The sequence below is a fragment of the Tachypleus tridentatus genome, chromosome 4, assembly GCF_004210375.1.
Source record: "Tachypleus tridentatus isolate NWPU-2018 chromosome 4, ASM421037v1, whole genome shotgun sequence".
NCBI lineage: Eukaryota > Metazoa > Arthropoda > Merostomata > Xiphosura > Limulidae > Tachypleus > Tachypleus tridentatus.
The window spans coordinates 22702993-22716214 of NC_134828.1; the positions used below are offsets into that span (position 1 = coordinate 22702993).

General features: G+C 36.1%; 1 protein-coding gene across 1 annotated transcript in view; it reads left to right on the plus strand.

Moving 5' to 3' along the window:
* The window catches only part of LOC143248080 (protein KRI1 homolog), a gene marked incomplete at its 5' end in the record, with an annotated part of 42292 nt that overhangs the window by 14026 nt on the left and 15044 nt on the right, over nucleotides 1-13222 (plus strand). Inside the window, 1 exon segment of the mRNA XM_076496516.1 lies at nucleotides 1196-1274. Within this exon segment, the coding sequence (XP_076352631.1) occupies nucleotides 1196-1274 (79 nt within the window).

A 13222-nucleotide genomic window follows, 5' to 3' on the forward strand; every position in this document is an offset into this window, starting at 1 on the left:
CAAGTATAAAACTTGTATGGATAACAATCCAGTCCATACACAGTTCCAGTATAGTTCAGTTGTCTCTTTAATCCAGTGTTTACTGACACATCATATAGCTACAGAGTATTCATTTAGTATCCATATATATTTTATAAACATGTGCATAACACGTGGTTTGTCGTGTAAGGCGTGCGACTCGTCATCCGAGGGTCGCGGGTTTGTGCCCGCGTTGAGCTAAATATGCTCACCCTCCCAGCCGTGGGGGCGTATAATGTGACGGTCAATCCCACTATTCGTTGGTAAAAGAGTAGCCCAAGAGTTGGCGGTGGGTGGTGATGACTAGCTGCCTTCCCTCTAGTCTTACACTGCTAAATTAGGGACGGCTAGCACAGATAGCCCTCGAGTAGCTTTGTGCGAAATTCCAAAACAAACAAACAAACACGTGGTTTGTTGATCACCATGTATTGTAGTTACCATACATGTAGTACCACAATCAATGTTGATAACATTGTGGCAATAGCCATCCAGTCTGCTTGAAGCCAATACAAATGTTGTGTTTGTTTCCCGAGAGAGCATCATACACTAGCTACATAGTTTATTAAACTTAGCTGTTTTAAATAGGACAGTAATGCTATTACACAGATCTACTTCTATGATGGACATGAAAAAACAAGTAAAGAAATAAAATTATTAAAATTTATTTTAATAAGAAGAATATGTACATTTAAAAAATTACAGAAACAAGATAGATATCTTCAAGTGAAAATGCAACATCACCAAAATTAAAAAAACGGACTTAAAGTTTCGAACATGGTGTTGACACTATTTTCCCAAGCTACAAATCCCTAGTTTGATTCCATGCTTAAAAGCTGTAATATTTAACTTAAGCTTATTTGTTTACTTTTTGTGTGACAACATTTCAACTTTAAGCTACCTATCTTGTTTCTGTAATTTGTTTTTTAAGAATTCCATCCCACTTTTTTAAGTTAACAATTTCTAATAATTTTATTGTACCTTAACGTAAGGGTTATAGTAATTAACCTGATAAGACAATTGTTTTTTTTTTTTCATTTAAGTTTTATGGTTTTGAAGATTCATTTCAGTATTCTTCTTTGTTATGTATAAATATTTATTAAAGAAGGATTGTAGTGGAGCATCGTGTCAACTTGTGTTCAGTTAATAAATATAACTTCATTGTCATTTCCACTGTTAGCTTCAAGGAAGTTCTTCAGGATTCAGATGCTGATGATGAGGTTCTCTTGCAGAAGAAAAGAAAAACAAAAGAAGAAAAGGTTAAAAGTATTTTAATACATTATGAAAACATCAATATCTGTATATATTAGTCACATTACGGGTGTTTCTAGTGAGAAAATAGCAGGTTTGAACTTCTAGAGTAATATTAAGTTTGCTGTTTATTTGCAGTGATTGCACATAATGCTGGAAAATTTGACCACACACACACAGGTAGAGAGATTCAGGCACAGAGATATTCATATAATTTTGAATATTTTTAAATGGATTTCTTATTTTTATGTAAAATATAAATTGAATAAAAGTAAAGCAGTGTTTGAGGCTCGTATAAAGTGTTTGATGTTAAGAAGACCTCTGTGTCAGTGGCACATACTGGCAAATGGTTTTGGTTTATTTTGCTTATTGTGTGTACACACACACACACACACACACACACACACACGCTCGTATGACAGTAATAAAAATGTATATAAACATCTAGTGTGTACTATCCTACTTTGCACCTCAGTCCTGAATGACACACTTCCAAGGTGTTTACCACATAGCTGAACTGTCTTTGCCGCACTAGTCACCATAGACGACGCATATAAACAGTACTGAAATAGTACTGCAATCAACGATGGATATATCTTGTGTCGCTGCTCTTCAAACCTGCAGTAATTGTATATATTTGTGCTAGCAATGGATGAGATTCAAGTATTTTATATTGACTAAAACAGTTTTTAAATTTATCAAAGAAAGATCGGACTACCTCCAGTATACATGGTTGCATGTAAAATATGTTAGTGATCTGTATAATATCATTATACACAAAGGCCTGAAGATGCCTCAGTATCAACTAGATATTAGTTATGGAATGGGAACTGTACAGTTGTTAATAACTAATGAATATGTGAGTGAATCTAAACTTCATTATCCCGATATGGTTTTACCTTTGTTTACGAAAAGGTATTGTGACATTAATCTGCCCTCTAAGCATTGCTAAAAATAGTTTTGCAACCAGTGCACCAAATTATATTCCCCATCAATTTTTTTACCATTTCTGAACATGTATGTGTCGTGACTACTCTCTACCAATAGTATTGTGCCACCTATTGTGTATAGCTAGCTCCATCTACTATTTCTGTGCAATTCTCACATACTTGTTTGGCACCTCATTGTTTTGATGTGTGTTTTTTGCTTGTGGCTACTGTGTACGAATATGCTATTTCAATTTCAATTCTTCTTTGCCTTGATCATAAATTCATAAGATCTTATAATTTAAATAATTCTATTGACTGTGGAAGTTTCAGTTCCAGTTGAAATGACTTCTGGTAGGACATCCAAAGAATGAGGCCTCAGGTTGCAAGGAGCCAGATTCACATGCTTGGACAGCAATTTGTTTGTTTCTTCTGAACGTGACAACGTCCTGAAGAAGAATCCCGTCAGAGAGAATACAGTGTGGACTGTTTTTTTTTTTTTTTCTTCTGGTACTCTCTTGTTTTGATCAGTAACAATCTACACAAGTCCAGGAGATGTCACATTTAACCATTTGCCGTGCCACCATGCAATTCATTGTGGTGGATAGTTGTTTTTCTTCTGCTTTCTTCCAAATCTGCCAGGAGATCTGTGGCAAGTTGATCAACATGTCAACTTCACATTTGGTAGATACACCTGCGATAGGCACAGCTTACATATCCTTTGTGTGGCTCTCTGCTTCTTTACATGTCAGAGAATGAAGTACTTTATTCATACTCGGACTTTGGTATGTTACATATTTGTGTCCTTTGTCATCTAAGTTACTTTAAATGAATTATAAGTTACTTATTGATTATAACTTTGTTTTTTATGTCAATTTAAGTGTTTTTCACATTCATCACTGTTATGTACTTTGTAGATTTGTCAAATTTCAGAAGTTTTTAGTTTGTTATTCATAAATACTTTAACTAGGTACGTTTAGATTGTTTATAAACTACGTCACGTTACTGTTAGTGACATCCAATTCATTGTAATGGGTAATATTTTCGTCTTTTCTAAATTATTAAATATGTGCCTTATCATCCAGACATTCATCAGTGTGTCGTTTGTTTTCTTGGTTAATTTAGTTATAAGGTTAGTTAGGTGTTGATTATTTATGTGTTTTAAAGGTAATTCTAATTTCTAGGACAATCTCTTACCTGGCAATCTAATTCTATGAGTCTAAACTCTTACTTCTGTGGATGACTGGCTCCTGCTTTTTCTTCCCATTTATAGTCCAGAGACCACACTCCTCTGCTTGTATAGAAGCAGCACAAGTGAGATTCTTGACGACAGTGGGGAAGTCTGTTTTTACTCACTCTTAATACCCTGTTCATTTGGGGGAGTTTACCTCTTTCCAATCCTCAGCTGGGGCCAGCCATCTCCTTTTCACATTTGAGTTTGGAGCAACCAGTTCACTCATATTTCATCTCACATTCTTACAGCTTATGTTCTCTCTTTGGGAATGTGGGTTTCTTTGGAACTCTCATTCCTATGAATCGGATTCATTTGTGTTTCCTTCGGTTTCTGGCCAGGTGGTTAGATAGAGACCAGACCATGGCATTGGCATTATTTACTCCTCTCTTTATGGTCTCATCATTAGGGGTAAGGGTTCTTTCTTCAACACCTGGGAGATTTTTGATGTCTGGTTGCTTATATTGCAGAGCCAAGGGGTACCAGTTCCAGGTCTCTCTGTTTTCAGATCTTTTATCTCCTTTCTGGGACAACAGTCACCACATTGTGGTCTTTTACTGGCTCTGTGAATCTGGTGGTTTTTCAATTTTCTCCTAACAGATGCTTCCTTATGGAGTGGTCCCTCAATCTACATCTCTTTACGTGGGCATATTCTCAACTGGGAACATCTCAAATATGCCTCTGTTACTTAATGAAACATCAGGCTTCCCTCACTTTGGTTTCCCATTCCTTATCTGCTAAGTCAAGAGGTGATCACATTCTATTGAGACTGGAGGGTCTTTACATATGTGCTTACTCTCCTATTCAGCTTCTCTCCAAAGATTTGTCCTTCTTCCAAATTATTTTTGTTTATTTACCACACATGACAGTATATTTTCCACTTTTAGTCTTTTTGATGTGATATATGTCCTTCCTAACCTTCTGTTCTTCATTTGGTTGTTCACTTTGACTATTTCTCCAGTGTTTGTCTTCCTCTGTCATGTCCCTCCTTTTCCCACTCTTTTTGAGTTATACATCCTCCATGCTCCCTTGATTTATCTGATTGAAATCTCAATGTGGTCTATTATGCCTTTCTCTTCCTCCATTTCAATCTTTGTCTTCATGTACCATCTCTCCTTGTTAATTCTGGTTGCAGGAGGTTCTGTTCTTTCTATTATAATCAAGTCTAGGAGACTTTATCTGTCTTGTAATTCATGCAACAGGCCATACATTCACCGTTTCCATGGTTTAGCAAATGTTTCTTGCCCTTCTCGTAAAATTGAATGCAGAATATCTCTTCCCTGCTTTTATGGGTGAGTGAGTTATGATTTTGCTCATAATACTGATTACAACTATTATCGTGTTTGTATGGTTGAGTTGAGGCAATACCACAGTCTTGTAATTCCAAGTTTGGTATGATGTACATCTTGCTTCTGTGATTGTTCTGACTTGTAATTCCAAGTTTGGTGTGATGTACATCTTGCTTCTGTGATTGTTCTGACTTGTAATTCCAAGTTTGGTGTGATGTACATCTTGCTTCTGTGATTGTTCTGACTTGTAATTCCAAGTTTGGTGTGATGTACATCTTGCTTCTGTGATTGTTCTGACTTGTAATTCCAAGTTTGGTGTGATGTACATCTTGTTTCTGTGATTGTTCTGACTTGTAATTCCAAGTTTGGTGTGATGTATATCTTGCTTCTGTGATTGTTCTGACTTGTAATTCCAAGTTTGGTGTGATGTACATCTTGCTTCTGTGATTGTTCTGATTTGTAATTCCAAGTTTGGTGTGATGTACATCTTGCTTCTGTGATTGTTCTGACTTGTAATTCCAAGTTTGGTGTGATGTACATCTTGCTCCTGTGATTGTTCTGACTTGTAATTCCAAGTTTGATGTGATGTACATCTTGTTCCTGTGATTGTTCTGATTTGTAATTCCAAGTTTGGTATGATGTACATCTTGCTCCTGTGATTGTTCTGATTTGTAATTCCAAGTTTGGTGTGATGTACATCTTGCTTCTGTGATTGTTCTGACTTGTAATTCCAAGTTTGGTGTGATGTACATCTTGCTTCTGTGATTGTTCTGATTTGTAATTCCAAGTTTGGTGTGATGTACATCTTGCTTCTGTGATTGTTCTGACTTGTAATTCCAAGTTTGGTATGATGTACATCTTGCTCCTGTGATTGTTCTGATTTGTAATTCCAAGTTTGGTGTGATGTACATCTTGCTTCTGTGATTGTTCTGATTTGTAATTCCAAGTTTGGTGTGATGTACATCTTGCTTCTGTGATTGTTCTGACTTGTAATTCCAAGTTTGGTGTGATGTACATCTTGCTTCTGTGATTGTTCTGACTTGTAATTCCAAGTTTGGTGTGATGTACATCTTGCTCCTGTGATTGTTCTGACTTGTAATTCCAAGTTTGGTGTGATGTACATCTTGCTTCTGTGATTGTTCTGATTTGTAATTCCAAGTTTGGTGTGATGTACATCTTGCTCCTGTGATTGTTCTGACTTGTAATTCCAAGTTTGGTGTGATGTACATCTTGCTTCTGTGATTGTTCTGATTTGTAATTCCAAGTTTGGTGTGATGTACATCTTGCTTCTGTGATTGTTCTGACTTGTAATTCCAAGTTTGGTGTGATGTACATCTTGCTTCTGTGATTGTTCTGATTTGTAATTCCAAGTTTGGTGTGATGTACATCTTGCTTCTGTGATTGTTCTGACTTGTAATTCCAAGTTTGGTGTGATGTACATCTTGCTTCTGTGATTGTTCTGATTTGTAATTCCAAGTTTGGTGTGATGTACATCTTGCTTCTGTGATTGTTCTGATTTGTAATTCCAAGTTTGGTGTGATGTACATCTTGCTTCTGTGATTGTTCTGACTTGTAATTCCAAGTTTGGTGTGATGTACATCTTGCTTCTGTGATTGTTCTGACTTGTAATTCCAAGTTTGGTGTGATGTACATCTTGCTTCTGTGATTGTTCTGATTTGTAATTCCAAGTTTGGTGTGATGTACATCTTGCTTCTGTGATTGTTCTGATTTGTAATTCCAAGTTTGGTGTGATGTACATCTTGCTTCTGTGATTGTTCTGATTTGTAATTCCAAGTTTGGTGTGATGTACATCTTGCTTCTGTGATTGTTCTGACTTGTAATTCCAAGTTTGGTGTGATGTACATCTTGCTTCTGTGATTGTTCTGATTTGTAATTCCAAGTTTGGTGTGATGTACATCTTGCTTCTGTGATTGTTCTGATTTGTAATTCCAAGTTTGGTGTGATGTACATCTTGCTTCTGTGATTGTTCTGATTTGTAATTCCAAGTTTGGTGTGATGTACATCTTGCTTCTGTGATTGTTCTGACTTGTAATTCCAAGTTTGGTGTGATGTACATCTTGCTTCTGTGATTGTTCTGACTTGTAATTCCAAGTTTGGTGTGATGTACATCTTGCTTCTGTGATTGTTCTGATTTGTAATTCCAAGTTTGGTGTGATGTACATCTTGCTTCTGTGATTGTTCTGATTTGTAATTCCAAGTTTGGTGTGATGTACATCTTGCTTCTGTGATTGCTTCTGTGATTGTTCTTTGTAATTCCAAGTTTGGTGTGATGTATCTTGCTTCTGTGATTGTTCTGATTTGTAATTCCAAGTTTGGTGTGATGTACATCTTGCTTCTGTGATTGTTCTGATTTGTAATTCCAAGTTTGGTGTGATGTACATCTTGCTTCTGTGATTGTTCTGATTTGTAATTCCAAGTTTGGTGTGATGTACATCTTGCTTCTGTGATTGTTCTGATTTGTAATTCCAAGTTTGGTGTGATGTACATCTTGCTTCTGTGATTGTTCTGATTTGTAATTCCAAGTTTGGTGTGATGTACATCTTGCTTCTGTGATTGTTCTGATTTGTAATTCCAAGTTTGGTGTGATGTACATCTTGCTTCTGTGATTGTTCTGACTTGTAATTGATGTAAGTTTGGTGTGATGTGATGTACATCTTGCTTCTGTGATTGTTCTGACTTGTAATTCCAAGTTTGGTGTGATGTACATCTTGCTTCTGTGATTGTTCTGACTTGTAATTCCAAGTTTGGTGTGATGTACATCTTGCTTCTGTGATTGTTCTGACTTGTAATTCCAAGTTTGGTGTGATGTACATCTTGCTTCTGTGATTGTTCTGACTTGTAATTCCAAGTTTGGTGTGATGTACGTCTTGCTTCTGTGATTGTTCTGACTTGTAATTCCAAGTTTGGTATGATGTACATCTTGCTTCTGTGATTGTTCTGACTTGTAATTCCAAGTTTGGTGTGATGTACGTCTTGCTTCTGTGATTGTTCTGACTTGTAATTCCAAGTTTGGTGTGATGTACATCTTGCTTCTGTGATTGTTCTGACTTGTAATTCCAAGTTTGGTGTGATGTACATCTTGCTTCTGTGATTGTTCTGACTTGTAATTCCAAGTTTGGTGTGATGTACGTCTTGCTTCTGTGATTGTTCTGACTTGTAATTCCAAGTTTGGTTTGATGTACATCTTGCTTCTGTGATTGTTCTGACTTGTAATTCCAAGTTTGGTGTGATGTACGTCTTGCTTCTGTGATTGTTCTGACTTGTAATTCCAAGTTTGGTATGATGTGCATCTTGCTTCTGTGATTGTTCTGACTTGTAATTCCAAGTTTGGTGTGATGTACGTCTTGCTTCTGTGATTGTTCTGACTTGTAATTCCAAGTTTGGTATGATGTACATCTTGCTTCTGTGATTGTTCTGACTTGTAATTCCAAGTTTGGTATGATGTACATCTTGCTTCTGTGATTGTTCTGACTTGTAATTCCAAGTTTGGTGTGATGTACATCTTGCTTCTGTGATTGTTCTGACTTGTAATTCCAAGTTTGGTGTGATGTACGTCTTGCTTCTGTGATTGTTCTGACTTGTAATTCCAAGTTTGGTTTGATGTACATCTTGCTTCTGTGATTGTTCTGACTTGTAATTCCAAGTTTGGTGTGATGTACATCTTGCTTCTGTGATTGTTCTGACTTGTAATTCCAAGTTTGGTGTGATGTACATCTTGCTTCTGTGATTGTTCTGACTTGTAATTCCAAGTTTGGTGTGATGTACATCTTGCTTCTGTGATTGTTCTGACTTGTAATTCCAAGTTTGGTGTGATGTACATCTTGCTTCTGTGATTGTTCTGACTTGTAATTCCAAGTTTGGTGTGATGTACATCTTGCTCCTGTGATTGTTCTGATTTGTAATTCCAAGTTTGGTGTGATGTACATCTTGCTTCTGTGATTGTTCTGACTTGTAATTCCAAGTTTGGTATGATGTACATCTTGCTCCTGTGATTGTTCTGACTTGTAATTCCAAGTTTGGTGTGATGTACATCTTGCTTCTGTGATTGTTCTGACTTGTAATTCCAAGTTTGGTGTGATGTACATCTTGCTTCTGTGATTGTTCTGATTTGTTATTCCAAGTTTGGTGTGATGTACATCTTGCTTCTGTGATTGTTCTGACTTGTAATTCCAAGTTTGGTGTGATGTACATCTTGCTTCTGTGATTGTTCTGATTTGTAATTCCAAGTTTGGTGTGATGTACATCTTGCTTCTGTGATTGTTCTGACTTGTAATTCCAAGTTTGGTGTGATGTACATCTTGCTCCTGTGATTGTTCTGATTTGTAATTCCAAGTTTGGTGTGATGTACATCTTGCTTCTGTGATTGTTCTGACTTGTAATTCCAAGTTTGGTGTGATGTACGTCTTGCTTCTGTGATTGTTCTGACTTGTAATTCCAAGTTTGGTTTGATGTACATCTTGCTTCTGTGATTGTTCTGACTTGTAATTCCAAGTTTGGTGTGATGTACATCTTGCTTCTGTGATTGCTCTGACTTGTAATTCCAAGTTTGGTGTGATGTACATCTTGCTTCTGTGATTGTTCTGACTTGTAATTCCAAGTTTGGTGTGATGTACATCTTGCTCCTGTGATTGTTCTGATTTGTAATTCCAAGTTTGGTGTGATGTACATCTTGCTTCTGTGATTGTTCTGACTTGTAATTCCAAGTTTGGTGTGATGTACATCTTGCTTCTGTGATTGTTCTGATTTGTAATTCCAAGTTTGGTGTGATGTACATCTTGCTTCTGTGATTGTTCTGACTTGTAATTCCAAGTTTGGTGTGATGTACATCTTGCTTCTGTGATTGTTCTGATTTGTAATTCCAAGTTTGGTGTGATGTACATCTTGCTTCTGTGATTGTTCTGACTTGTAATTCCAAGTTTGGTGTGATGTACATCTTGCTTCTGTGATTGTTCTGATTTGTAATTCCAAGTTTGGTGTGATGTACATCTTGCTTCTGTGATTGTTCTGACTTGTAATTCCAAGTTTGGTGTGATGTACATCTTGCTTCTGTGATTGTTCTGATTTGTAATTCCAAGTTTGGTGTGATGTACATCTTGCTTCTGTGATTGTTCTGACTTGTAATTCCAAGTTTGGTGTGATGTACATCTTGCTTCTGTGATTGTTCTGATTTGTAATTCCAAGGTTGGTGTGATGTACATCTTGCTTCTGTGATTGTTCTGATTTGTAATTCCAAGTTTGGTATGATGTACATCTTGCTTCTGTGATTGTTCTGATTTGTAATTCCAAGTTTGGTATGATGTACATCTTGTTTCTGTGATTGTTCTGACTTGTAATTCCAAGTTTGGTGTGATGTACATCTTGCTTCTGTGATTGTTCTGACTTGTAATTCCAAGGTTGGTGTGATGTACATCTTGCTTCTGTGATTGTTCTGATTTGTAATTCCAAGGTTGGTGTGATGTACATCTTGCTTCTGTGATTGTTCTGACTTGTAATTCCAAGTTTGGTATGATGTACATCTTGCTTCTGTGATTGTTCTGACTTGTAATTCCAAGTTTGGTATGATGTACATCTTGCTTCTGTGATTGTTCTGATTTGTAATTCCAAGTTTGGTGTGATGTACATCTTGTTTCTGTGATTGTTCTGACTTGTAATTCCAAGTTTGGTGTGATGTACATCTTGCTTCTGTGATTGTTCTGACTTGTAATTCCAAGTTTGGTGTGATGTACATCTTGCTTCTGTGATTGTGCTGATTTGTAATTCCAAGGTTGGTGTGATGTACATCTTGCTTCTGTGATTGTTCTGATTTGTAATTCCAAGTTTGGTGTGATGTACATCTTGCTTCTGTGATTGTTCTGATTTGTAATTCCAAGTTTGGTGTGATGTACATCTTGCTTCTGTAATTGTTCTGACTTGTAATTCCAAGTTTGGTGTGATGTACATCTTGCTTCTGTGATTGTTCTGATTTGTAATTCCAAGTTTGGTGTGATGTACATCTTGCTTCTGTGATTGTTCTGACTTGTAATTCCAAGTTTGGTGTGATGTACGTCTTGCTTCTGTGATTGTTCTGACTTGTAATTCCAAGTTTGGTGTGATGTACATCTTGCTTCTGTGATTGTTCTGACTTGTAATTCCAAGTTTGGTGTGATGTACATCTTGCTTCTGTGATTGTTCTGACTTGTAATTCCAAGTTTGGTGTGATGTACATCTTGCTTCTGTGATTGTTCTGACTTGTAATTCCAAGTTTGGTGTGATGTACATCTTGCTTCTGTGATTGTTCTGATTTGTAATTCCAAGTTTGGTGTGATGTACATCTTGCTCCTGTGATTGTTCTGACAGTTTGTCTAATTTTGACTGAAAGCTCACCCTCTCTCTGTAATTCCAGTTGTTTGACGTAAGACTCTTATGATTACAGCTGAAGTATCTGCATCTGAACACCTCTATGATATGTTTGATTTTCTGGAATTCTTCCTAAGTGAGAACATACGTTATAAGAACTGTCATTTGAAATAAATCTTACAAACGTTTCTTGATGACGAGAAAACCCACTAGTAGAGAAAATTATATACGTAAAAACAGCTGGTATGGGTAAAGAAAGCACTATGTAAATGAGCGAACAACATTCGACCTTCTTTGGGCATCGTCAGAAGAAGGTTGAAATGTTGTTCGCTGATTTACATAGTGCTTTCTCTACCCACACCAGCTGTTTTTACGTATATAACTTACAAACATTGTTATATCTTCAATGTTGTGTTATGAGCAAAATTAAATCAAAGATTACATGTGGTTTTCATGAATTAATTATCAGTGTATGATATTTTAAATGTAAGCCAGATACTTTGCTTCTTTTGAATTTCAAGTTACCTTCAGATATTTACACTTTCATGTATTTCAATGAACTAATTATCTAAATCTTCATATGTCATGCAGCCAGTTTATAAAATTAATTTTCTTTTAATCAGTTCTCAAAAGTGAAGGGCTTAAAATGATGGCTTACCAAAAACATCTTTGATATGATGCAAGTTCTATTTGTGAAATTCAGACGGAAAATCGAGATATAAATCACTCGAATTTTGTACTAGATCAGTAGAGTATGTAGTTGACAATATTTAAGAGAGAATGAGAACACTTTATTGCATGGTCCACATACCCTAACCACATTGTTAATATCACAGATTATTATATCTTCATTCTCACCTCCGTGATGCCAAGGATGAGTTATGGAAACTCATCCAGTTGGGGTTGACAATATACATAGTTAATTCTGTTTGTGTGTTGACACAAACTGCATCTCTCGGAACGTGTTACACTTCTGCATGTTATCTCATTTTACTGCCTCTTTTGAATCAATTTTCTACTTCCTAGGTGAAGAGTGTAGTTTTTTCAGAAGTAGTGGGATATCCCACTAGTGTGCTTTGTTATGGGCACACATGTTCATGCTGGATGGTCACTTTCCATTTTTCACTTGGTTTCATTTCTGTATGCCTACACCAGCATCTCCACCATTGAAGTTAGGGATTTTAACTTTATGTGAGTGAAAGCAAGCATATTAGAATTTGAGATTTTTCTTACACTGAAATAGTATATCCAGTGTATGCTTGCTTCCCTCACACACTTCTTCCTTTCTTCCCACTGCTGTGGGAGTAGCAGAGGGAGTTAGCTGAGGCAGTGTAGGTGGTACAATACTATTGGTGGAGAGTAGTCACGTGATATGCTGATGTTCAGAAATGGTGTAAAGTTTACAGGCTATATATATATACTGATCACCAAAATGTTTTTAGCAATGTTAAGAGGGCAGATGAAAATCAAGATAGTTTTATGTGAGAGATAAGTACTTATTGGAAATACATTTTCAGTGTAAGAAAAATGTTAACTGTTTGTAACAAAGCTTAAACACATTTAAAGACACTTTTTAAAACAGTCACATTAACTCTCCTTATATTAGCTTGGTCATTTTGACTGACATTTTAGCCACCATGAAACTATACATTCTATAACTTTTAATATAATAAGTGTATCATTACAAAATGTGGGAGCATTACACAAGCCCGTTGTACACAAAAGTCAGATTTATTTAACAAAGTATTTCTACTAAGTATTTGCCTGTGAAATTATGAAATTGGTCTGACTCGGATCCTGACTAATCTGTGTGGGGGTTAATTTTCACATTAAGAATAGATACTTTTTGTTTTAAATTTATAAAACCCCTAGAGCCTCCCAAGAAATGAATAGCAAGAGATCTCTTTTATTTTTGGTAAAATGTTATATTTTATCCATTATTTTTCTTATTTTCTCAACCCTAACATTAACCAACTGTAGCAAAAGTTGAAAATATGATATAAAATCAAAAGAGCTGTTTTTTTTTGTGTTTTTGTCTGGAATTATTGGAGATTATAAAAGACACTTGCAGTTACCCATCCTGCAGCCTACAGTTCCCTCACTTTCACATGACTATTTCATTTAAATTTATTGTTCAATTGCTGTCTAAACCA